Source organism: Oncorhynchus keta, chromosome 14, assembly GCF_023373465.1.
Source record: "Oncorhynchus keta strain PuntledgeMale-10-30-2019 chromosome 14, Oket_V2, whole genome shotgun sequence".
Classification (NCBI taxonomy): Eukaryota; Metazoa; Chordata; class Actinopteri; order Salmoniformes; family Salmonidae; genus Oncorhynchus; species Oncorhynchus keta.
The window spans coordinates 73535743-73562864 of NC_068434.1; the positions used below are offsets into that span (position 1 = coordinate 73535743).

At 42.3% G+C, this 27122-nt stretch overlaps 1 protein-coding gene and 1 long non-coding RNA gene across 12 annotated transcripts; one reads left to right on the forward strand and one right to left on the reverse strand.

The window, feature by feature from the left end:
• Nucleotides 1–471: 471 nt before the first annotated feature.
• LOC118393958 (CD81 antigen-like) lies at nt 472–27122 on the forward strand. Its single transcript, XM_035787199.2, has 8 exons — nt 472–726; nt 10424–10538; nt 23269–23366; nt 23484–23558; nt 24019–24138; nt 24295–24393; nt 24495–24578; nt 24704–27122. The coding sequence occupies exons 1-8, from the start codon at nt 661–663 to the stop codon at nt 24764–24766; spliced, it is 720 nt and encodes a 239-aa protein (XP_035643092.1). The 5' UTR covers nt 472–660; the 3' UTR covers nt 24767–27122.
• LOC127907364 (uncharacterized) lies at nt 5612–9059 on the reverse strand. 11 transcript variants are annotated; one of them, XR_008064257.1, is made up of 5 exons: nt 8316–9059; nt 7929–8272; nt 7687–7858; nt 7517–7645; nt 5612–7473 (listed from the first exon to the last, which is right to left on the reverse strand). It is a non-coding gene; the product is annotated as an uncharacterized LOC127907364 (long non-coding RNA). The 11 variants fall into 11 exon arrangements; XR_008064258.1 differs by having other exon boundaries at nt 5612–7645; nt 8316–8484; nt 8528–8650; XR_008064256.1 differs by having other exon boundaries at nt 5612–7645; nt 7929–8229; nt 8445–9059.

Genomic DNA, 27122 nt, shown 5'->3' on the forward strand with positions numbered 1-27122 from the left:
AAAATGCATGCACTACAAATTCTCAGTAATTGAGCTAACCTGTCCTGTCAGGATGTCAATAACAATATCACTCCATATGATACAGCAGCCTGTATGTAGCTTCTCTATAGGCCAAAGGGAATGGCTACACCCTAAACTAGTTAGCCTACAAACATGCAAAACTGAGTACAACACAGACCCCAACAGTTTGATGCCATGCTACCTGGAGCCCCAGTCACAGATAAACATATGGAAGAAAAAAGTCGACTCTATGCACACTCAGGGTCTTGTAGTAGGCCTAACAATAATTGTATAATAGCGGCCCTAAACTCACCACTGGCCCAATAGACATAGTCCCCTAAACTGCCATGCCCCTTTTTCTCTGTAGGCGGCACCGTTGTACAACAATATTGTTCGAAATGTGTGCAAGGAGAGAGGCTTATTAAAAAAAACTGAGACGGGTCACGTGAAAGGATTGCGTATCCTACATATCTTGTTGACGAGCAGTCTGAGTCTCTTCCACCTAGTTTTTAAGGGGCGGGTAGTACTTGGGTGTTGCCGTCGACCTCGACAAAGAGTCCAGTGGCAAAAATAAATCGGATTATTTTCATTCAAAAACAGCCTAGGCTTGTGTCTCTTGCCCGTCGCCTCACCACCGAAAGGGATCTGAATATTTCAACTATGGGAGTCGAAGGCTGCACTAAATGTATCAAATACATGCTTTTCTTTTTCAACTTCATCTTCTGGGTGAGACTTTTTTCTTGTAATATAGACTTTTAACTGGCCAAGCATTTGGTTGTTTGTCTATAGGGGCAGTAACCTCCCCCTCTTCCTTCTAAAAATAGTTCGTGATTTATTTTGTATTTTTTGTTGATGTTGTTGACAAATAGGTATACGATCTGGGGGAAACCTCACCCAAATAGGCCTGCCGATGTTGTAGTCTAATTTAATTTTTATATTTTTATTCAAATAAAATAAAAATAGCGGTTTTGTTTTTGAATAGACCTAGACTCGTAGCCTATGCTGCCATATGGCGGTATGAGGTGCGTTCTTATTTATCGCGAATATGGGTAGAAGAGCAGCCATATTTTAGGGACCGCATCGGGAACAGACAGTCACGATATGTGAAGATTCGAAATTATGTTGCTAACTAAAATAACGATAGAAATAATAACCGAGTGCAGGGTATGATTGCCCGGAATATGACTGCAGGAACTAAGAACATAGGTTGTGGTCCGTTTTCGGTTACAGATCACATTTCAGGCGTTGTTTAGATTGGAATACCTCGATGTTGTCCCTCCGTAATCTCATACTTACACCCCTAATTTTCAGTAGTGTTTTTGTCTCCAAAGAACTTGATTAAATTCTGCCATTTTTTGTTTGACTATAAGAGGCCCGTTAATCGTTGTGTAAATCCCCAGAAATGCCTTTGCATCTGTGATTCATTGGGGAACTTTAAATGTGGATGACTCATTTGGATGGAGGGAAACTTTGACAAAAAAGACCACAAACGTTTATGCAACTTTTTCAAAACCCAGCAGATTTTCATTCCATCCTTTCATTAGTGGAAGTGAAAGGTTCCTTCGACGTTTTATGTCCCTGTGTGAACCATTCACTTGTGTAAATTGGTCTGGTATAACATTTTAGTCAGAAGACATATTTTTTAACTAGGCAAGCCAGTTACAATAACGTCCTGGCAAAAGGCCTCCTGCGGGGACGGGGGCATGGATTAAGAATATATGACAAAATGCACATCACAACCAGAGAGACAACACTATATAAATAGAGACCTAAGACAGCAACACAGCATGGCAGCAACACAGCATGGCAGCAACACAGCATGGCAGCAACACAGCATGGCAGCAACACAACATGGTAGCAACACAACATGGCACTAGCACAAAACAGGGTACAAACATTATTGGGCACAGACAACAGCACAAAGGGCAAGAAGGTAGATACAACAATACATCACACAAAGCAGCCACAACTGTCAGTAAGAGTTCATGACTGAGTCTTTGAATGAAGTGATCCAGTTAAAACTGTCCAGTTTGAGTGTTTGTTGCAGCTCGTTCCATATTCTTCTGTCTTGAGATGTATATTTTTATTATAGGGATATGTTATTGATTGATGATTAGGCAGAAGTATTCTTAAGAGCGTGTATAGAACCACAACAATCAGAAATACATGTATTGGTAGACCTCCGGACTATTGTTGTAAACATATCCCCAAGGCTACTTTGGGTGACCCCAGATTAGGTGAGGACACTGCATGTGAAAAATCATTGACTGTGCCAAGACTAGAGGTCGACCGATTAATCGGAATGGCTGATTAATTAGGGCCGATTTCAAGTTTTCACAACAATCGGAAATCGGTATTTTTGGACACAGTTGGCCAATGTTTTTTATATATATATATATAAATTATACACCTTTTATTTAGACTTTATTTAACTAGCCAAGTCAGTTAAGAACACATTCTTATTTTCAATGACGGCCTAGGAATGGTGGGTTAACTGACACGTTCAGGGGCAGAACGACAGATTTCCACATTAAATCCCCCGAGCTGACAAGCTTGCAACCTTACAGTTAACTAGTCCAACGCTTTAACCACCTGCCTCTCATTGCACTCCACGAGGAGCCTGCCTGTTACGCGAATGCAGTAAGCCAAGGTAAGTTGCTAGCTAGCATTAAAATTATCTTATAAAAAACAATCAATGAATCATAATCACTAGTTAACTACACATGGTTGATGATATTACTAGTTTCTCTAGCGTGTCCTGCGTTGCATATAATCCATGCGTTGCTTATCGTTGTTCCAATGTGTACCTAACCATAAACATCAATGCCTTTCTTAAAATCAATACACAGAAGTCTATATTTTTAAACCTGCATATTTAGTTAAAAGAAATCCAGGTTAGCAGGCAATATTAACCAGGTGAAATTGTGTCACTTCTCTTGCAGAGTCAGTGTATATGCAACAGTTTGGGATGCCTAATTTGCCAGAATTTTATGTAATTTTGACATAACATTGAAGGTTGTGCAATGTAACATGAATATTTAGAGGAATGGATGTCACCCCTTAGATAAAATACGGAACGGTTCCGTATTTCACTGAAAGAATAAACGTCTTGTTTTCGAGATGATAGTTTCCAGATTCAACCATATTAATGACCTACGGCTCGTATTTCTGTGTGTTATTATGTTATAACTAAGTCTATAATTTGATAGAGCAGTCTGACTGAGTAGTGGTAGGCAGCAGCAGGCTCGTAAGCATTCATTCAAACAGCACTTTAGTGCGTTTTGCCAGCAGCTCTTCGTTGTGCGTCAAGCATTGCGCTGTTTATTACTTCAAGCCTATCAACTCCCGAGATTAGGCTTGTGTAACCGATGTGAAATGGCTAGATAGTTAGCGGGGTGCGTGTTAATAGCGTTTCAAACGTCACTCGCTCTGAGACTGTGAGTGGTTGTTCCCTTTGCTCTGCATGGGTAACGCTGCTTCGAGGGTGGCTGTTGTCGTTGTGTTCCTGGTTCGAGCCCAGGGAGGAGCGAGGAGAGGGACGGAAGCTATACTGTTACGCTGGCAATACTAAAGTACCTATAAAAAACATCCAATAGTCAAAGGTTAATGAAATACAAATGGTATAGAGAGAAATAGTCCTATAATTCCTATAATAACTACAACCTAAAACTTCTTACCTGGGAATATTGAAGACTCATGTTAAAAGGAACCACCAGTTTACATGTGTTCTCATGTTCTGAGCAAGGAACTTAAACGTTAGCTTTCTTACATGGCACATATTGCACTTTTACTTTCTTCTCCAACACTTTGTTTTTGCATTATTTAAACCAAATTGAACATGTTTCATTATTTATTTGAGGCTAAAATGATTTTATTGATGTATTATATTAAGTTAAAATAAGTGTTCATTCAGTATTGTTGTAATTGTCATTATTACAAATAAATAAATAAAATCAGCAGATTAATCGGTATCTGCTTTTTTGGGTCCTCCAATAATCAGTATCGGCGTTGAAAAATCAAAATCGGTCGACCTCTAGCCAAGACCCGCACTTGTGCATGTGGGTTGTAATGTGGGAGTGAAATTCATTGTGAGTCTTGGCTCAGTCATGAAGAAGGTTGGAAAGGATGAATTATAGTAGGGGCTGGGGTGTGGCATAGCAGTCATCTGTGGAGACTGAGAGATACTCATTTTAAGTGCCTATAAGAACATCCAATTGCCAAAGGTTAATTAAATACAAATGGTATAGCGGGAAATAGTCCCAATAATTCCTATAATAACTACAACCTAAAACTTCTTACCTGGGAATATTGAAGACTCATGTTAAAATGAAACACCAGGTTTCATAAGTTCTGAGCAAGGAACTTAAACGTTAGCTTTCTTACATGGCACATATTGCACTTTTACTTCTCCAACACTTTGTTTTTGCATTATTTAAACCAAATTGAACATGTTTCATTATTTACTTGAGGCTAAATTGATTTTATTGATGTATTATATTAATTTAAAATAAGTGTTCATTCAGTATTGTTGTAATTGTCATTATTACAAATACATTTTAAAAAAGCACCCGATTTAATCGGTATTGACTTTTTTGGTCCTCCAATAATCGGTATTGGTATCGGCGTTGAAAAATCATAATTGGTCGACCTCTAATCAGGATACAGTTCTAATACAGCAAAGGGGAAACACAGTGGGGTTCTGGCACTGAGGTATACTATGTTGTGTTTGCCGGTCATAGTACAGGAAGAACATGTACTGGACTTCCTCACACAGATAAGTGACACATTTATCTCTCGAACTCGGTGAACATGCTGAAAATGCTCTTTCTCAGGAAGGAGTTGAGGGAAGTCAGATAAGCAGTCATGATGTGTACTTGAAGATAGTAGCTGTTTTGGTGTATTGTTTTTCTGTGAATTTAACTTTTTAGCTAAAATGGAAATGGCATGATTAAGTTAATCTGATAGGGTTAATATTATGAAATGGTTGGATGGTCTCCCTGAGATTTTCAGAAGACTCACTTGCAAGTAACTTGGTTGGCCTCGTACCACTTTGATAATATTAATAATAATGGATTGGATTTGAATGCTCACAACTGTGTCGTATCTTTGTCATTTCTATAGTAACAATATTTTGTTACCTAATAATTATGTTAGTGGAATAGTGACTTGTCTGTGGTGACATCTTTTTTGTAGCCTATAAAACCAACTCTAAGTAGATTGGGGCTTGATCAGTACATGGATGGGAGGAGGCAATGGAAAGAAGCACTGTACTTGGGATAGAACCATGAAATACTTTCCAAACTGTTTAACATCCTACAGTGGAATCTTTACCGCAGAAACCACACAGAGAATAAAACACAGTGGAATATCTCTGTTGCCCTCATAAGGCTTTGGTGTCCTGATAGGAAAAGGAGTCCAAAGTTCCCTTCTTCATTGAGACCCCCTGGCGTGGAAGCAAACTGACTGTGCACTGACACATGCTACCTCTGTTATTTTCCCCATGCAGCCACCTGTCTCTGCAGGTTGCTCGCAGGCCAGTCTGTTGGGAAAAGAGATGAGACCTGACTTATTGCGGGGTGGGGGGGGCCTCATAGTGTGTCTACAGTGGATATCAGAGCGGCCCTTGCCCATACTGGGAACAGCAACAGCGAGGGAAGACTCCCAAAAGAGGAGGGTGACAATAGAGCTGCAGAGAACTGGCATGCCTTCCCAGACACTGGACTTCATCCACTGCTCTTATTCATAGTTTTTCCATAGCAACACCTAAGGAATGTTTTTACTTTATATATTATGGGACCATTAGGCCTCAATATAGAATTTGGAAATAAGTATGGACTCTTTCCATTTGTGAGAAAACAAAGTTAATAACAAGTTTATATTAAACATTGTATGATACAGTATCATATTAATGTAATTTATGTACACTTTACTGTTTCTCGGGGTCTGTGTCTGTCTCAAGTACTAGATACAGTATATTCATGTCCAAATTACAAAAATCCCCAAAGAAATGACTGTGCAGACGTCTCTCTTGGCTGCTCCAGAATGCAACCGTTCGGGGGCCTCACCCTTTGGCAGGCTGCAGTGTTGATCTGGTTGCCAGGCAGCAGCGAGCCTCAGCGGTGGAATGAAGCTCTCTGAGGGAGATGTGGAGGAGAGAAGAGAAGAGAGGCTGGGTAGGGGAGGCTATTTTCAGGAATGAATTCAACCAGAGGGACCATGATTAATATACAGCTAACTTAGGTTAAGTCTTAACATATTCCTGCTGGGAAGATATGGGTTAGATATATTACATTTCACTAACCTAATAAACCTTTTGGAGTTAAGTCCAGTCAGATGGATTTTACCAACTGCAGGGCAGAGGTACAGTAGTAGTTTGTAGAGACCCTGACTCCAGGTACAAGGAAGCCTTAGTGAAAGCTCTCTTCATCTGAAGCATTACAGCCACCACCCCACTGTCAGAGAAGGTGGGGTGGTGATCTCTTCCAGTGTTCTGTGTTGTTATGCAGCTGTTAACAGATGTGGCTGTGCTTTCTTATCATAAGGTAGGGCAGGGGGCTAACAGGACTCTGGGGGAGTGGGTGGGTGAGCAGGGCCTCCTTTGTCCTCCACTTGTCTGGACATTCCTCAGAGTTGTGCTGCCTGTGTTTGTTGAGGCTGCGGCAGAATCGGTGCTGTGTAGATTAATAACCTAAGCACCAATGCTCCCCATCCTAATGGCAACCGTAAAGACCTGTCAACACCAATCCACTCTTGGCGTCCCCAGCTGCTATACGGCTGAAAAGAATAAAACAGTTATGCAGAAATGAATCTTTGAATAACGCCTCACTTTCCCCACTTCTTCTGTCCTCCTATTTTCAGCTCTTTGCAGTTTGTGGAGAGGCACTAGACAGGGGGCCAAGTAGTCCCCCGTTCTCAGAGCCAAAATGGAGGCTATGGTAGAAAATGCTTTTCACTGTTCATCCAAATTCAGGGAGAAACCAGACACTGCTGAAATAGAAACCTGGGCTGTATAAAAGTTGTCAGTTTAGGTAAAGCATGGAGTAAAAGGGATATTGTCGCGGTGGGGGATTTTGCTAGAAGACCATTGAGGTACCCCAATTTGTCTCACTCAAGTTCTTATGTCACCCGGCTAACAGGTGACTCACAGGCCCGCCGGACTGGCCTGGTTATGTAGCCTGCCCTTTTATTCTGATATTAGCCTTTGTGGTGCCATTAGGCGTGTTTCAGGATCTTAGATAATATCAATCAGACTTAGAGTACCTTTACCAGGCATCTTTAGTTCCCAAAGAGTAGCCTCTTCACCCGCCGTTGCTCTTATAGGGTTCCCAAAGAGTAGACTTCACCAGCCGTTGCTCTTTATAGGGTTCCCAAAGAGTAGACTCTTCACCTGCCGTTGCTCTTATAGGGTTCCCAAAGAGTAGACTCTTCACCTGCCGTTGCTCTTATAGGGTTCCCAAAGAGTAGACTCTTCACCTGCCGTTGCTCTTGTAGGGTTCCCAAAGAGTGGACGCTTCACCTGCCGTTGCTCTTATAGGGTTCCCAAAGAGTGGACTCTTCACCTGCCGTTGCTCTTGTAGGGTTCCCAAAGAGTAGACTCTTCACCTGCCGTTGCTCTTATAGGGTTCCCAAAGAGTGGACTCTTCACCTGCCGTTGCTCTTGTAGGGTTCCCAGAGTAGACTCTTCACCTGCCGTTGCTCTTATAGGGTTCCCAAAGAGTAGACTCTTCACCTGCCGTTGCTCTTATAGGGTTCCCAAAGAGTAGACTCTTCACCTGCCGTTGCTCTTGTAGGGTTCCCAAAGAGTAGACTCTTCACCTGCCGTTGCTCTTATAGGGTTCCCAAAGAGTAGACTCTTCACCTGCCGTTGCTCTTGTAGGGTTCCCAAAGAGTGGACTCTTCACCTGCCGTTGCTCTTATAGGGTTCCCACCTGCCGTTGCTCTTATAGGGTTCCCAAAGAGTAGACTCTTCACCTGCCGTTGCTCCTATAGGGTTCCCAAAGAGTAGACTCTTCACCTGCCGTTGCTCTTATAGGGTTCCCAAAGAGTGGACTCTTCACCTGCCGTTGCTCTTGTAGGGTTCCCAAAGAGTAGACTCTTCACCTGCCGTTGCTCTTGTAGGGTTCCCAAAGAGTAGACTCTTCACCTGCCGTTGCTCTTATAGGGTTCCCAAAGAGTAGACTCTTCACCTGCCGTTGCTCTTATAGGGTTCCCAAAGAGTAGACTCTTCACCTGCCGTTGCTCTTATAGGGTTCCCAAAGAGTAGACTCTTCACCTGCCGTTGCTCTTGTAGGGTTCCCAAAGAGTGGACTCTTCACCTGCCGTTGCTCTTGTAGGGTTCCCAAAGAGTAGACTCTTCACCTGCCGTTGCTCTTGTAGGGTTCCCAAAGAGTAGACTCTTCACCTGCCGTTGCTCTTGTAGGGTTCCCAAAGAGTAGACTCTTCACCTGCCGTTGCTCTTGTAGGGTTCCAGAGTAGACTCTTCACCTGCCGTTGCTCTTGTAGGGTTCCCAAAGAGTAGACTCTTCACCTGCCGTTGCTCTTGTAGGGTTCCAGAGTAGACTCTTCACCTGCCTTTGCTCTTGTAGGGTTCCCAAAGAGTAGACTCTTCACCTGCCGTTGCTCTTGTAAGGTTCCCAATCACTCTGGTATCTAGACAAACGATTTACGATTTAATGCCTGCACCCATCGGTTAATACTGCTTGAATATTAATACAGAAGATACCTGTTGCAATAAGATGATTATTCTGTCCAAACCATCATATTGTCTTTAGTGTAGAAACTAGACTTGTTCCCCGAGAACAGGAGTGTCAGAGGCGTTCTCTCCCCTATGGTTTTGGGTCTAGTTTGCAAGTCACACAGTTGTACACTTATTACAGTTTCTTCTTTGTCCTTAATCCATAACATCAACAATCATCAAAACACTTACTACTATTAATGCCTTCTATATGTATTACAACAAGCAGTCCTCGTGCTGAATAAATCCACCTCCTAACCGTCAACCTTAGCGCACGTTGACCTGGTTGGTCCCCTAAGAGTATGTTCTTCCACTCACAATTTCTCCAGAGCGTTATCCAATCACTTAGTATCTGTTTCTCCTACTAGAAGTTTGTACTATGATTTACTGATTAGTGAAGAGAATAGTTCGAGACAAAACCCCTTATAACACCACTGTTGCTATTCACCCACCTTGGTTAGGAGGTGGATTTATTCAGCACGAGGAGTGTGGAGGGTAGTTGTCTCAATGTCTCTGTGACGTAGAAGTCCGTCACTGGCCGCGGGCAGCATTTGGTTCTTTAACGCACACACATATTCATCACTCCTCCCTGCGCCATTATAAGATAAGTTAACAATGTGGGTCGACACACAAATTAACTTCTGTCTTGGTGCATGCATTTCACACTTGTCAATGTTCATATTTGAGAGATACAATAATTATTATACTTATCAATGTTGTGGATGAGCGCATTGTTTGTTTGTTCTGTTCCTCTCTCTCCATCTCTGTAGCTTCCGGGTAAGCTGGAAAAGGACCCGAGCTAAGGGAATTGGATTGGCTTTATAGTGCCTGTCCCAAATGGCTCATTAATGCATATGGGCATATTGAAAGATATTGTCAGTAGTGATGTAATGTTGTAAATGTTATGTTGTGATATTGTTTAAAACCGTGTTGCAATGTATATCCTTTAGTATGTTTAGTTCATGGAAAATGTAGGTTTGTATTGTTAATTGATTAATTAACCAGGGTTAATTGTTCTGAGGGGAGGGGCTAGCCCTACAAAAGGAGCCTCTCTGTTCTAGAGTATGAAAGTCAGATATGACCTTTTAGGTTGATGGTTGAAGTATCACGAGCTGTCCGTCGGTGATAAGTCAAGTAGCACTATCATGCCCTCTTAAGGAAGGCACTCTCCTTATATACTCTTTTCGGGGCCAGGTCGGCTTTAGCGCTGAGTCATATTCTAACCTTGTGGCGAGCTATTTCTGTAAAGGGTCAGTTTGACATGTTACTGTAAAACATTACGAATGATAGATGCATCCTCGCATGCAAGGCCTCTCCTCAGGTCAGCTCTCCGACCCCCACTCAAGATGCGGAACCGGTGGTGATGGTGTGTGCTGGTCCAGTGAAGGTGTCGTCCTCAGAGCCCCTTTTTGTGCTACCGCATCAATATCGCCATTGACTCCTACATTGGCAGGGAGATTAGGCAGAGACACTGTTGCTTTGGAGAAGAGGGTGGTGGAAGTGACGATGTTCAGTCTGCAAAGAACATATATATGAAAATGAACAACACATGAACAACACTGAAGTTCTGTTTCCTACACTTAACAAAATAAGGCTTCAAAGTGAATTATGCAAGGTCAATTAATATTGGTTCTTCTATGTGAGTGCATGTGTCTATTCCAATTTTCTCATTCCCTCTCTTCTGTCCAGCTCGCAGGAGGTGTGGTCCTGGGCGTGGCTCTGTGGCTTCGACATGACGGCCACACCAGCAGCCTGCTAGAGTTGAAGTTTGACGGCCAACAAGCACCAACCACCTTCTTAAACAGTAAGTACTTTAACTCTCCCTCCTTGTCGTCAGACTATACTGTACCATGCATTTAACATGGTGAATATGTGTGTTATAAACATGGTGTTGTGAGCTGGGTTCTCTCTATTTGACACCTGGTCCATTGTGTCGTTGTACTCCCCTGGAGTGCTCAGGGACAAGGTCAAGCAGAACAAACAGTATCCCAATGCTCCACTGATCCCTCAGTGTTTTCTAAATGTCAGGTTCCACTTCTCTACCAGTATGGCCAAAATGATCAAACGTAATGGGAGTTCCTTTAGGGTTACTTAAGTCATTTATTTAAATGACTCAAAATGGGGATTCATTTGATTTCTGTCAATCAGGGTTGTGGATTCATTTGGAAAAATGAATGCCATCAGTGAGGAATTGTAAATTCCCTCAGTTAACCTTTTTATGAAGGGGTTTACAGAATGATAGGTCTCCAGTGTTATCAGGAAGTATGTAGCCTATGTTGCTTAGATGTTGAGCAAGAAACATGTTTTTCCAGAGACAACTACTACCCACACATACTTAGGGTACTACCCAACTACTACCCACACATACAGAATAAGACTTGTGTATCTACCAAACATTTACATGTGTAGTACCCTAAGGTATTTTGGGAGTTTTGTTTAGTACAAGTACTGCGACAGTAGTATTGGGTTTATACCTCACAATTCACTGAATAATATCGTTCTTGTGGCAGTCCACTATGTGTGTATTCTGGACTGAGGTTGCCAGGGATTTTCCCATTGCACTAAAAAGGGAGATCCCGTCTGGTAATCGTATTATTCTTAGTTAGCAGCTGGGTGTCATGGGCTATGTTCTATAGCTGAGGTCTTTATTTCTGTCTGAAAGAAGACCAACAGAACCCTAAGCAAGGGTCGCAGCACTCTAACCCCGAATGTGTTGCGAAAGTGTCACATTCAAATAGAAGAAGCCAAAGCAGTGTTTATGCATTATCTCTGTTGAGAAACTGTTGCTGAGTGCACACACACACATTTCTTATTCTGAAAACTGTAAACATCATTTTTATGTTGTCATTTTCCTAGCCTACAGTAAGGCCTTGACATGTTTTAGAGGCTTGGAAAATTCTCCAGAGAGGATCAACTGTCTGTTTTTCTGACCATGACAATGATTCCACACACCAAGTGGATCAGGTTTTCAGTTTCACTATTATGTCCACTTTGATATTCTCCTGTCTTACCCCCCACTACTCCTCGTCTCTCACTAGGCCTCTCTCTCTGGGTCCTCTTCCCTCCCTGTTCTTAAAGGGATCTTGGCATAATGCTGACCATAATTATATTTCAGACCTAATGGAAATCTCGTGGCTCTTAGAAACCAAGTTCTGTAAGAGGCATTTGTTAAATAGCAACAGGAAAGGGAGTAATTGATTGTTGTCATCATATCTTCTCTTTCTTAAGGTTACGACATTAAAATCATTCAAAGCGCTTTTCTAAGTAATTTTTGTGAGTAAGACAATGATAAACACAGCCTTGTGTCGAGATTGTGCATTTTACACAAGGTTAATTGTTGTTTTCTAAGAGACAAAAGCTCTCCATTTTATTACTGTGGTCATTGGCCTGTCATGATTAACCAGACGTTATTAACATAGATATCAGCTTACTAACATCCATCTTACTCAAGTGATGTCTAACTGTATAATGCATGACATTATAATCATCTACAATATTGTAAGTTCCCAGTCATTACAAGGCATAGCTTCAAATGTAAGACCAACTTCAAATCTTTGAATGCGACTGTCTCAACAATTAAGCAATTCCGGCAAAGTGAAGACTCATTAAGATATCCTGAAATAGTCTATTAGAGGAACGCATTACCCCACTCACTTTGTGCAATTTGAAAGTGTTTATTGTATTCTTCTTGTAGTACAACATTTCTAGTGGAAGGGACACTAGTAGGTCGCTCATATGTATTATCAGCTTCCATTTTGTGTGTTTCGTTAGGTCGGAGACTGGATGTATCCCAAATGGCACCATACTCCCTACATAAGTGCACTACTTTTGGTCAGGGCCCATAAGTAATGCAATATGAAAGGAATAGGATGCCATTTAGGACATAGTCTGTAAAGTTGGAATAGAAGGGATGGTGATGGGAAATTCCACTGTAATGGCCTGGGCAGGCCTTGACCCATGACCTCATGGGGCTCCATGGACACAGCCCCCTTTGTCCCAGCTCAGTGGCTTGCCATCGATGACTGGGGACAACTGAAGGGGCTGCACAGCCAGGATAGCGATACCTGCTATGGCAAGGGTGGGCAAACTTTTAGTCTTGAGGACCACATATATATTAATTTTTTTCCCCTAAGTTGTTTGTCAAAATTAATTTGGGGGCCAGAGAGCCGACAGTTATTTTAAAATGTATAGGCCTATTATAATTTCTACACATACTTTCTATCTAGTTTTAGACATCCAGCAGTGGCCTGATTGAATGGGCTGTAGTTTGTCCACCTCTGTGCAAGGGGATATCATAAGGTTATTGATCTATCATAAGGCTATTGATCTGCTTTGTGAGAGTAGCAGTAGTAAGTACTGCAGCCTTGCTACTGTACAACTGCATCTCAGCTCACTGGTCACCATAGCAGCAACCACCCGTAGCACACGCTCCAGCAGGTATATCTCACCGGTCACCCCCAAAGCCAATTCTTCCTTCGGCCATCTCTCCTTCCAGTTCTCTGCTGCCAATGACTGGAACGAACTGCAAAAATCACTGAAGCTGGAGACTCATATCTCCCTCACTAGCTTTAAGCACCAGCTGTCAGAGCAGCTCACAGATCACGGCACCTGTACATAGCCCATCTGTAAATAGCCCATCCAATCTACCTCATCCCCATACTGTATTTATTTATCTTGCTCCTATGCACCCCAGTATCTCTACTTGCACATTCATCTTCTGCACATTCTACCAATCCAGTGTTTAATTGCTATATTGTAATTTGTCACCATGGCCTATTTAAATAAAGGTGAAGTAAATCAAATCTTGGTATTGGACATATACTGTAAAAATGTTATACTTTGGAAAATAAGCAAGTAAGGACACAATTTCATCATTATTGTCATAGCTTGATAATTGGGTGATATTGTATCGATGTTGATTCATTGGAACTTTTGAAATAGTAGCTCTGTGTTCTAAAAGCAACTTTCCCAGATAGAGATTGTGAAAGTTAAGGGTAAGTGTACTTGCTTATTGCTCCAGTGGTCTGTTAGTGAGTACAGATCCAGTGTATGATGTTTGAACAATTCTGGTCCAAAGTGTAAATGTTTTGAGACTAAGTCTGGTTTTGTTCAGATGAAACTGGGCGCCTCACCACAACACAGTACTGTATTGCAGAGAGCAAGAACCTTTGTGGTGTGCACAGGAAGTTAGACACCCAGCCTCACAGGAAAAGACAAACATATAGGCCTTTGACCTATAACCACATTTTCAACACAACCCACATTACCTTACATTACGCAATCAACCTATATTGAGGGACAGAGAACGAGAGCAGATCTCAAATTAAAATAAGTGTGATTAAATGTTACATTAACTACAACAACAAACACAGTGAAATGTCATGTAACTTTATCAGGACTTGGGTGGTACTCAGGTTCCTCTCAAGCATTGTGAGGTTGGACAGAGGAGAGCGGTAAGAGGGTAATTCTACTGGTCCATTAAACACTCAGTGGAAGAAAACACACGGTACTATGTCTACTATTCTGTTGATAGATTCCAGTAAAAGCCCACCCGTGAGGGGAGAAGATTCCAGAAGATGCTTATTAACGCCACCCCTGCCCCAGGAGTCTAAATTTTCACTCCTGCTCATACCTCTCGCTACCACTTCCTCTAGATACTGTCCTTTAAGTAGAGATATTATTTAACAGTAATGGAGCCTGGATGGTTTATGTAACACTGAACTGCTTCCAGAGTCTGGACTCTGCATGTCTTAAAAAGCTGGTGTTCCACTATATGACCCCCAGATGCACTCCTCTGTCATGTTCAGCTCTAGTGTGGCATCACTCACACTTCACCGTCAGATACTGTGTAGTTGGCTGTGGTTGTATGACTACGTTGAGGTTACTAACATCAGCAAGGGATTTGTCCAGCTACTCAGGGGGTCAAACTTGTTCGCCCTTTTGTATACTCCACATGAAATTCCTTCCTAGTGCGGTGAACTGCCTTCATAAACGTCCTCTCTCTGACCTCAACTTTCACTAGCTGCAACGTTCAAAATCTGCATTCAGAATTGGCTTCATCTTCCTTGTTATGTCATTCATTTTTAGCATTTGTGAATTCAGGTCAGAAGGGTAAACAGATCGCAATAAGGAAGGAGGTCAAATGGAGGGGGAAGTGAACTTGCAATAGAAGAAACTACAGCCATTTAGCCTTGATTCACAATGCACAATGTCCATGCAGATCTAAATGTCCATGCAGATCCAATGATGGTGTGTTTTCAGGGCATTATTTTGACATGTATTCTCTCCAGCCACTTCAAAGATGATTAAGAGAAACCAAGAGACTGTGGTTGTTTTTCAGCAACTGGGTTTGTATGTCCTTCAACAATTTACTCGCTTGTTTGAAACATGCAAAAACAAATGAACAGGAGAGGGATATTAATGTACACACAGCACAAAAAGGAGTAATAATCACAGCCTGCCCATTACATAAAGTATTTTTCTCTTCAGAGCATGGTCCTTGTTGCTTTTCTTTTTAAATGAAAGGAAAAAAATCCTCAGCAGTCTCCTCCCTCACACTGCCCAACCCGCTTGAGAAAGTTTCCCCTCTAGCCTGTTGTCTCCTCCCTCACACTGCCCCACCCTCTTGAGAAAGTTTCCCCTCTAGCCTGTTGTCTCCTCCCTCATACTGCCCCACCCTCTTGAGAAAGTTTCCCCTCTAGCCCGTTGTCTCCTCCCTCATACTGCCCCACCCTCTTCTTGAGAAGGTTTCCCCTCTAGCCCGTTGTCTCCTCCCTCATACTGCCCCACCCTCTTGAGAAAGTTTCCCCTCTAGCCTGTTGTCTCCTCCCTCATACTGCCCCACCCTCTTCTTGAGAAAGTTTCCCCTCTAGCCTGTTACTTTCCACTGAAGTTCAGCTTTGTCCCCATCTGTTTGTGTTTAACATCTGTGTTGCACTCTCTCCTTCCTCCTCTTCAGCTCTGTCTACCTCCCTCTTTCCTTTCTTTTCTCTTTGTTTTGTCTCTCCACCTCCCTACCACTCTCTGTATCATCTCAATCCTCTTGTTTTTATCTTGCTCTGTCCATCTTAGAGGTCGACCGATTAATCGGAAAGGCCCTAATTAAATCGGCCAATATCAAGTTTTCATAACAATCGTAAATCGGTACTTTTGGGCACCGATTTGCCAAATTCTCTTTTTTTTTACGCCTTTATTTAACTAGGCAAGTCGGTTAAGAACACATTCTTATTTTCAATGACGGCCTAGGAACGGTGGGTTAACTGCCTTGTTCAGGGGCAGAACGACAGATTTTCACCTTGTCAGCTCGGGGGGGATCCAATCTTGCAACCTTACAGTTAACGCAATAACGACATGCCTCTCTCGTTGCACTCCACAAGGAGACTGCCTGTTAGGCGAATGCAGTAAGCCAAGGTAAGTTGATGGCTAGCATTAAACTTCTTATAAAAAACAATCAATCATAATCACTAGTTAACTACACATGGTTGATGATATTACTAGATATTATCTAGCGTGTCCTGCGTTGCATATAATCTGACTGAGCATACAAGTATCTAGGTATTTGACTGAGCGGTGGTAGGCAGAAGCAGGCGCGTAAACATTCATTCAAACAGCACTTCCGTGCATTTTGCCCACAGCTCTTCGTTGTGCGCCAAGCATTGTGCTGTTTGACTTCAAGCCTATCAACTCCCGAGATAAGGCTCGTGTAACCGAAGTGAAATGGCTAGCTAGTTAGCGCGCGCTAATTGTCGTTGTGTTTCTGGTTCGAGCCCAGGGAGGAGCGAGGAGAGGGACGGAAGCGATACTGTTACACTGGCAACACTAAAGTGCCTATAAGAACATGCAATAGTCAAAGGTTAATGAAATACAAATGGTATAGAGGGAAATAGTCATATAATTCCTATAATGACTACAACCTAAAACTTCTTACCTGGGAATGTTGAAGACTCATGTTGAAAGGAACCACCAGCTTTCATATGTTCTCTTATTCTGAGCAAGGAACTGAAACATTAGCTTTCTTACATAGCACATATTGCACTTTTACTTTCTTCTCCAACACTTTGTTTTTGCATTATTTAAACCAAATTGAAAGTTTCATTATTTATTTGAGGCTAAATTGATTTTATTGATGTATTATATTAAGGTAAAATAAGTGTTCATTCAGTATTGTTGTAATTGTCATTATTACAAATAAAAATAAATGGCTGATTAATCGGTATCGGAGTTGAAAAATCATAATCGGTCGACCTCTAGTCCATCGCTCTCTTTCTCTTTTCGCTCATGCCTATACCTTCTCTTCCTGTGATAGGCCCCACGCAGCACATCTGGGCACTCTAGCACTGTGGTGTGGAGAACCTGATGTCATAGACTGCACTGGTTCCAGAGCTGGTGTTGGACCTCTTGTTTCCTCTCACTCAAGGGTCTTTCCCCTGGCTCGGAGCCAGCTGCTTGCCCAGAGATTTAATGAGACTAACAGCTGCATTAGCTTTCACAGGCGTGCACACACGCATGCACACAACTTTTCTGGAGAGTACTATACTATCCAGTACCACGGTGCTGTATCAGTTTTCATGTGCACAGGCTGGTACAGCCTCTACATGTTATTCCGCAGCCAAAGACGCATTCAAATAGTGACATAAGCAGTGGCTTTTCGTTTTGTACGAGGTACACGTCACACCTGTACCTTTAAGTTTAGAATGTAGTCTGTGGCATATTGAATTTAAACTTAACACAATTATCGGTAACTAGCCTATATAGTGTACATTGGAATCTAACTCCAAGTTTAGTGTTTATTACACGCAAAGAAAATGTATCCTCCAGAGCAGGGGTGTCAAAGTCAAATGGACGGAGGGCCAAATAAAAAATTTAGCTACAAGCCGAGGGCCGGACTGTTCGAATGTTCATTGAAAAATTTTTAAATGACGCATATAGTCTAGTGAACCTAATTGAACCTACTGAAAACCTAACAAATATATTCCAATATGATCAGATAAATAAAGCAATATTTTCTTATGGCTCTGTCAGTAATCTTTAATTTTCAACAGACACAAAAGACAAATTTCCTTTATATAAAAATCCCCATAACATGAACATTAAATGAAAGAAACCGGTATTCAAGGCACCATCAGTAGCCTATATTTTCTATTTTAGCAAAAGTGGGCTAAATTTACTTCAAAGAAAAAAACAATAATAGCAATTTTCTATCATCCACTCAACTGAAATATTTTTAAAATATAATTGGATTGAAATACAATAAAATAAAGTGCAAAAATCTATTAATCAAAAACAACACTTTGTTTAAGGAGAAGTAACATGCAGTGAAAACAAATATTAAACTTTAACTTTTAAACTTGAACTGAGTAAAAACTCTAAATATGTGATTGCACAGTAATGTTCACTTGTTTGAGGTTGAGGGTGATACTTGGTGGTGTCCCATCTTTTCCACAAGTTCATCAATGTTCGGGGTAAGGCTCTGAGCTGAGGAAATCCTCAGAATTGAGTGGAGGTGTTCAGCAGTAAGTCGACTTCTGTGTGATGTTTTGTTCAAGTTCATCAAAGAAAACAGTTGTTCACACAGGTATGTGCTGCCAAACATAGACAACGTTTGAGCAGCCTGGATGCGCAGCTGGGGCATTGTGTCGGGGAGGAAACGGGCGAACTCCGCAGCACCCACTGCCGCATATTTTGCCCTCAGTGCATCATTGCATTGAGGTCAATCAACTCCATTTGGAGGTTTGGTGGTGAGCTTTCCACATCAACAGCAAATGGGTTACCGAGCAGTTCCAACCTGCTTTTTGTGCTTCAAAGTCAGCAAATCGGCGTCGAAAGTCAGCGGCAAGCATACCTATTTTATCAGCCAACTGTGCGCTCGGGAACGCACTGGTAGAGAGCTTCTCTTTCATGGTCTGGCAGCTGGGAAAGTGGCTCAAATTTTCTTTCCGCATCTGCGTCTCCCACAGAGTCAGTTTGGTTTTAAATGCCTTCACTGTACTGTACATATCAGAGATGACACGATCCCGACCCTGCAGCTGCAAGTTCATTGCATTCAGATGACTCGTAATGTCACACAGAAAAGCCATTTCACACAGAAACATTTCGTCTCGGAGTTGTGTTGTGTCTTTCCCTTTGCTGTCCAAGAACAGACAAATCTCCTCACGAAGCTCGAAACATCTTTGAAGCACCTTTCCCTGGCTTAGCCATCGCACCTCTGTGTGATAAGGCAAATCACCATGCTCCGTTTCTAACTCCGTCAGAAATGCCTTGAACTGGCGGTGATTCAAACCTTTGGCTCTGATAAAGTTAACTGTGCGCGTGATGATGCTCATTACATGCTCCATTTTCAAGGCTTTACCGCACAACGCTTCCTGGTGTATGATACAATGATAAGCTGTCAGCTCACCTGTCGCGTTTTCCTCTTGCATCTTTTCCCGTATCTTCGCCACCAGTCCGCTCCTGTGTCCACACATCGCAGGTGCTCCGTCGGTTGTCAAACCCACGAGTTTTTCCCAAGGCAGCTCCATCTCATTTACACATCTTGACACCTCTTCATACAAATCATGCCCCGTAGTTGTGCCATGCATAGGACGTAAAGCCAAAAACTCCTCTGTCACGCTTAGGCTGGAGTCCACTCCGCGGATGAAAATTGACAACTGGGCAATGTCAGAAATGTCGGTGCTCTCATCCACAGCCAAGGAATATGCAATGAAATCTTTTCCCTTTTTCACAAGCTGCTCTTTTAGATTGATGGACAACTGGTCTACTCTCTCGGCAATGGTGTTTCTGCTCAGACTCACATTTAAAAAGAGTTGCCTTTTTTCTGGGCAAACTTCATCACAAACTTTAATCATGCAGTTTTTGATGAAATCCCCCTCCGTAAATGGCCGGGCTGATTTAGCGATCTCTTCTGCCAAAATAAAACTGGCCTTGACAGCAGCCTGGCCTTGTGATTTGGCTTTTTTGAACAGAGCCTGTCGAGATTTGAGGCCTCGTTTTAATTCCTCTGCCTTTTGTAGCCTTTGTTCCATGTCCATATTCTTGTTTTTGTCCGCGTGTTTCGTTTCATAATGTCGTCTCAGATTATACTCTTTCAGTACCGCCACACTTTCTCCACACAGAAGACACACAGGTTTTCCAGCTACCTCCGTGAACAAATACTCTGACTCCCACCTTGTTTGAAACCCCGGTTCTCAGTGTCCACCTTCCGTTTTGCCATTTTTGATGGGTATCTGAAAGTTAATTTTACTGTGATGCTGACAACTGCTGTGCCAATAAATATTGAAATGAAGCAGCCTACTGCTCGGTGCGTCACCGTTGCATTGTGGGAAATGTAGTATTGGTGCGTGTAAAAGATCTGCGGGCTGCCGGCTTGCTGCGGTCTGCGGGCCGGTTCTAATAATAAATCAAGATCATCCCAGGGGCCGTAAAAAACCTTCTCGCGGGCCGGATGTGGCCCGCGGGCCTTGACTCTGACATATGTGCTCCAGAGAGACCGATTTTAATAGTTTGAATAAAACAAGAACTGAAACACAATGAGGTCAGGAGTCAATCTTTTTCTAGATGACCTGGGTGTGGTCAGCACTTCTCTCTGTGTTTGTTATATAATTTCCATACAAGCAATGACCAGTGGAAACTCAGTGGAAATCCATTGTACTGTATATCCTTGGTCATGCACCCAAGAACAATATGTGTTTCAAATAAACATAAGATCCATTTGAAGCATTGTGTGTTATTTATCTCTACCTGAAGGATTTAAAACATACAGTACTTGATGTAGTGCAGTTTTCAGAATATTCTTCCGTGCCTATAATAATCGAACTAGTCAACTGATATGAACAAAAGGTGAATAGTATCCTTAGAATGGGCCCCTGGTCTCTTCAGGGCGCTACACTCTTAGAAAAAAGGGTTCTTCGGCCATCCCTACAGGAGAACCTGTTTTGGCTCCAGGTAAAACCCTTTTGGGTTCCATGTAGAACCCTCTGTGGAAAAGGGTTCTACATGGAATCAAATGGGGTTCTTCAAAGGGTTCCACTATGGAGTCAGCCGAAGAACCCTTTTAGTTTCTAGACAGCACCTTTTTGTCTGAGAGTGTTGGTCACCATTCATCCACTGTTAGTGAGGTCAGAGTAGGTCACATCAGGGGCTCTGATGTTTGGAACCTCTTGATTAATCAACCAGAAGAAAGACTATTTTACCTCAGACCAAAGCCTACACTATTTCACCATATTTGTGTAATTACACATTATTTGTGTTTTAACATTTACATTTTTGGGTAATAATAAAAACATCTAGTTTGGTTGAAATGCCCTTTTCTTCCCAATGGAAAGACTGTGTAGGCTCTGTTCACTCTTCCCTCTAATTTAGTGGTATCCAATTATGTCTTATGGTAGCAACCATGTTCTCACTAGTACACAAGTGGGTAGGACGGATGACTCAAACTCTGGTCATATGAAATCTAGAGAGGTACCATGTGTCATCAGTGCCACCGCTTCCCACAAGAAAAAAAAAACACGTTTTTGCTGCTCACCACAGGAAGCACCTTGGTCACAAAGACAAAAATGTTGAGTTTCCTCTGAGGCTGTTTGGATTACCCAACTGAGGCCTCCAGACTAGTCGGCTGGTTTTAGCCAACCAGTTTACTCTCAGAGCAACATTTTTAGAACTTGTATATAGATGAAAGGAAATACATTGTTGATAATGCATAGATTGGTCAAATGCATGAACGGATGGATATAGCTCAAACAAGTGGTAAAGAAAAGGGAAAGAGAGAGAAGGGTGTTATACTGCATCGACCCACTGCTAAACATGCCGGTCACGCCCCTGTTTTATTCTTATGATGTCATGGTAAGGGATGGCTGAGCAGCGCTCGTAAAAAGCTCCCCATCCGTGATTCAATTCCCCCCGCCGCACAGCCACAATCAAGGAAATTGAAGGAGCACTTGGTCAGCCTCCATGCCATCGATTTTTAAATGAGCCAGGCGAGTAGGCAGGAGAGAGGCGCTGTCCTGGCCGTCTGTGTCCCTTCACTGGAATATGGGGCTGGGAGAGGACGAGAGGATGAGAATCCAATAAGCTTTGAGATTACATTATACAGGACAAAAAAAACATGAACCCAAATCGTGACCGGGCCCCTCTCTGTATCTATCAAGGACAGAGTAGAGGGATGGGATAGCAGTGTATTCTGTGGGGCGTGGGTAGAGGTCTTAAGGATGATGGTTGGGGAGAGGGAGAGATCATAGGAGACAGTGGCATACAGTACCCCTACTAAAAGCCCAGTATAGAGTCTCAAGCAAGGATGTGTTTTTCCCCAAGTTGGTTTATCAAAATTGGTACTGTAATACTTTGCATAAAGCCCCCATGAACTGAATTTATCTGAGAAAGAAAGAGGACAAGAAAGAGAAGAGGCCTGTAAACTAAAGCACAACGAAATGAATTTCTTGAGCTAAAAATGAACATATTGTCTGTGGTCAGTCATTTCTACCCTTGTCTGCATTTGGCAGGGTAGCCTAGTAGTCAGAGCGTTGGACTAGTAACCGAAAGGTTGCAAGTTCGAATCCCTGAGCCGACAAGGTACAAATCTGTCGTTCTGCCCCTGAACAGGCAGTTAACCCACTGTTCCTAGGCCGTCATTGAAAATAAGAATTTGTTCTTAACTGACTTCCCTAGTAAAATAAAGGTAAAAAAAAAAAAAAATTAAATCACTGTTCAGACGATAAATGGGTGCCTCACACCAGCCCTATCTTCTCGGGCCTACTATCCCCGCAAAACTTCAGGGCTGTCATCACGGAAACAGAACTGAACAATAATGTTACGTGCCTCGGGAAGTGGTGGCTCAGGCAACTGTTGCTCTGGACCACATACTAAAGTTTAATGATGAGGTCACAGGAAGTGTATAATATCACCTAAACCCCCTGATTGACATTCAGTGTGAGGCCCTAGGCATTAAATGCATAGTGGGACTATTTCTAAGCGCAGGTTTTATGATTGAATTTATGGGTAAAATCAGTCCAGCACACCAAGGTCAGTAGAGCTACCCTGGGTTTCCATGGTTACCATGCTAGCCCTGTCTGAGCATCTGATGGATGAACACAAGGCATGATGGGAGGGGCTGATGAAATCTGACCACACCAAGGAGCTGTAAAAACAAAACATGCAGAGCCTGGCGAGAGACTACTTTGATATTATAAACCTTTCAACTGAAAACAAAATATCCTTCCCCACTCCTGCATTCTCTTAAATTCTTATGCCATATGTTCTTCATAAGAATAACATTTATCTACAATGTTTGGATGCGTCTTGACATGACATGAATGCCTTATTGCATTGGATTGAGAGCCAAGCATGTTGTGTAAATAACTGCAAAGTTTCCATATTTAGGCAGAATTAAAACAGGCTAAATAAATAACACCAACTCATGCCACCTGGTGATGGTTAAGATGACTGCACCTATCAAAAAGGAGTAAACACACTAGCAATATTCTGTAGAGTATTGACTATTGACCAAGTTGTCTTTGTTTATTCTCTCTCCCTATCTATTTTAGGTGTTCACATCCTGATTGCTGTTGGCGCAGTGATGATGGTTGTCGGGTTCCTCGGCTGCTATGGTGCCATTCAGGAGTCTCAGTGTCTTCTTGGAACAGTGAGTCATACAGACAGAACACCATGCAGCAAAGAGTCACTTGTATGTGGTCTAGCCAGCCCATTCCCAGCTATCCCCTAAATTGTCCACTGAATGAATGGCTTTGTTTTCCTCCAGTTCTTTGCCTGCTTGGTGATCCTGTTCGCTTGTGAGGTGGCAGCTGGAATCTTTGGATTCATGCACAAAGATTCGGTGAGGACACATACTAATTCTGATCTTACACACAGAAACACATTGCACACACACAAAAACAAAATGTATATTGAAACACAGCGTAGCATACAGTACTACATGATAGTTAAAAGCCATTGATGATGTCATAGTGTGGCTCTAATGTGATCATGACAAAGTAACTGAGGGCAGAATAACTACAGGGCAGGGTAGCCTAGTGGTTAGAGCGTTGGACTAGTAACCGGAAGGTTGCAAGTTCAATCCCCGAGCTGACGAGGTACAAATCTGTCGTTCTGCCCCATAACAGGCAGTTAACCCACTGTTCCTAGGCTGTCATTGAAAATAAGAATTTGTTCTTGACTGACTTGCCTAGTTAAATAAAGGTAAAATAAAATAAAAAAAATAAAACATTCAGTTATTCCTTCAGCGTTCCATATCTGTCATAACCTGACCAGACACATCCTGTCCTTTTTGGTTGTAGATTTCCAAAGAGCTGATTACCTTCTATGACAATGTGTACGACAACTCTGTAGCAACCACTTTAACAGACCAGGACAAGAAACAGGCTGCAGCTGCTGTGCTGAAGGCCTTCCATGAGACGGTAAGTCAAGCTCATACTTAAACTAAAAGCATAACTGTCCAAAACTCTCTTGTATGCTGATTTTTAAACACACAAAGTGAAATCTCATAGCAACATCCAAACACAGACACACATCTCCCTAATAAAGCTCCACTAACACGTGCCTTTTTCTTTTAGTTGGAATGCTGTGGTAGGGGCATCAGCAACCCGTTCACTACGTTAATCACCCAAGGTTTAACGGACATCTGCCCCAAGTCAGTCTCCGCTTCCACTACAGTAAGTACTCTTATGGCCAACTATGAGGACAGAATGTTGGTTATATAGTGCATACGCAACAAAATACAATTTAGACTCAAATGTGTTATTTTGTTTGACAGGACTGCCATGGAAAAATCAGGGAGCTCTTTAACGAGAAGGTTTACCTGATTGGCATCGCTGCCCTGATAGTTGCTATTATTATGGTGAGTATTATGAAAGAGAGGATGTAGCTTGTGTGGAAGTGTAGCTCATACAAGATAAGGGATCCCTGGCATCTCTATGAAGAGACCCATAATGCCCCTCTCATTTCTTTGTTCTCTCCTGTCAGATCTTTGAGATGACCTTTAGTATGGTCCTGTGCTGTGGGATCCGCAACAGCCCGGTGTACTAAAATCCAGAGGAAAGAAGCAAGGGCTAGTGACCTCTGGAGATACTAGCCAATGACTGAAGGAAAATATTTATCTTCCTTTTTTGTTTTTATAGCCTGTCACTTCCTCAAATAGTTGCTTGCCAATTTTGCCAGTTGTACAAGATCAAAAATGCATCTTCTCACACAGTTTTTGATAATACAGTACCAACTATTCTTGTCTGTCACCGATCGCTGTTCAGTATTTTGACTAATGTTAGTCTGTACAAAATGTTGAGGTTTACATTGGCATGGTATTTAAACACACACACACACGTACAGATCCTGGAATTATCTTGTTTTAATTGTAAAGTATTGCTACTTTGCTGGAGGAGTCCAAAACATTGTACTCTGTTGGTTTATCAATCTTTTTTCAAATGTATATGTATAAACTGTATATATTTGCAGTGCTTTATGACTGTCAAGCATGGGTAATGTATTGAATCCCTTCTCTCCACAAGTTTCTGCACTCACTGCTTGTCTGCCTGAGTTTTCTCCATAGACAACAACCACTAAGAAACAGTGAATGGATACTATTGATTTGTCTGTTCCATCTAAAACGAAGATAATAGAGGTGATAGTTTCCCCTGTGCTTTTATAACACCTATCAATCCAAGCCATAAAGAGACCCCATGCCTCCAAGCCTTATGAGTGGAATGTCCCATCCTCCCCAACAACACCTTGTTCCTGTAAAACTACATTGAATGTCCTGTCCTTAACCTATTACTGTGTACTATGCATACCTACAGCAGCCTCACCTCCTAGGCTGGCGCAGCGGACAAACGCAGTGCTGAGGCGCCACTACACTACTGGGTTCGATCCCAGACTCAACCGGCCGTGACCGGGAGCCCAATAGGATGGCGCGCAATTGGCCCAGTGCCGTCTGGGGTAAGGGAAGATTTGGTTGGTGGGGTTTTCCTTGGCTCATCTTGCTATAGCTACTCCTTGTGACAGGTCTGGATGCCTGTAAGCTGACTCCAATCATCAGTTGAACAGTATTTCCTCTGACACATTGGTGCAGCTGACATCTGGGTTAAGAGAGCAGTGTAATAAGAAGTAGGCTGGTCATGTTTAGGAGGACGCATGACTCAACCTTCACATCTCCCGAGCCCGTTGCAGAGATGAGCCAAGGGACCTAATACGGGGTAAAAAAAATACGCTGGACCTGGTTAGTACTTGGTCGGAAACCGCCTGGGAATACCAGGTGCCATAAACGCAAAAGAATATTTAAGAAAAAAAAAGCCACCTTCAGCCATTCATACAAATGTAGTTTATTTTCAAAGAATCATTTTTATGCCTGCTTGTTATACTGACAGTCAAACATCTTATTATGCTGGGACATGCCGGACAATGTTGTATCTGTGCTGTATGATGATACTGTATAATACCACTGACCATGCAGTTGTGAGAGGTTATGTTTGTGTGTCAGGAAGTCAAATACTGGCCATGTCAACAAGTCAAGTCCACGACCAACCCACCACTAGGGGCAGACCTGTTGTGATGCTTCATGGTATTCCATTGCTATGGTTCCAAAGCCAGGGGGAGCTCTTGTCATACATTCTTGCTCCACTTTGACTTTGGTTGCCTGCTCAACTGCAAAGCACTTCTTACTGGTTCCATTTCGATCTTCAGCTTCCCCATTTCGATCTTCAGAGTTCACAGATGTGAATCTGATCCATTCGAGGGCGAGGTGGAGCTATCACCCTATTATCTACACCCATCCAGTCCTTTCAGATCTGTTAAAATGGAAGGGGTATAGGCTAGGGACTGAAATGGAACCAGGCCCTTAACATTCACCTATATACACACATAAGCACTTAAACACTCACACATACTCACTCCATCATTTGTGTAGTCCTACATAATAGACTGTATGGCTTTCTAAGCCAACCAAAACCTTGTCTTGTTAACACATAATGCCTATGCTGATATATGGTTAAGTGTCTTGTATCATGTACAGCTATATATTATTGTACTAATGACCATGTAAAGACAATGTAGCTATGCCTTTCATTGTGATATTTTGTCTGGTACGTTGTCAAAAGACAAATGGGTGTCGGCTTCAGTGGCAGTGTGCTGGACTGAGAAATCAGTTACTAAAGGTTGGTAAGATTAGCAACATGGCTATATATGCTGTACAACACAAAGGTGTAAGAACAAAGCCAGCAAAAGAGTGTCTCTCTTTAGTATCTATGTCACTGCCCTACTGTAAAAACACTACACACAATGTAGTGACTGAGACTCAATAGCCCACTGCCACTCAAATCTGTGCCCTTTGTCCTGTTTTAGATTTTGGTTTTGTTGCCCAAGTATTAAGGGATTAAATGTATTTTACAAGTAA

Bases quoted from the DNA above. Each gene is read 5' to 3' on its own strand.
- LOC118393958 (XM_035787199.2), top strand. From the start codon at position 661: ATGGGAGTCGAAGGCTGCACTAAATGTATCAAATACATGCTTTTCTTT. The intron at 23,367-23,483 runs GTGAGTCATACA...GTTTTCCTCCAG, and splicing joins CTCAGTGTCTTCTTGGAACA to TTCTTTGCCTGCTTGGTGAT. The intron at 23,559-24,018 runs GTGAGGACACAT...TTTTGGTTGTAG, and splicing joins GATTCATGCACAAAGATTCG to ATTTCCAAAGAGCTGATTAC.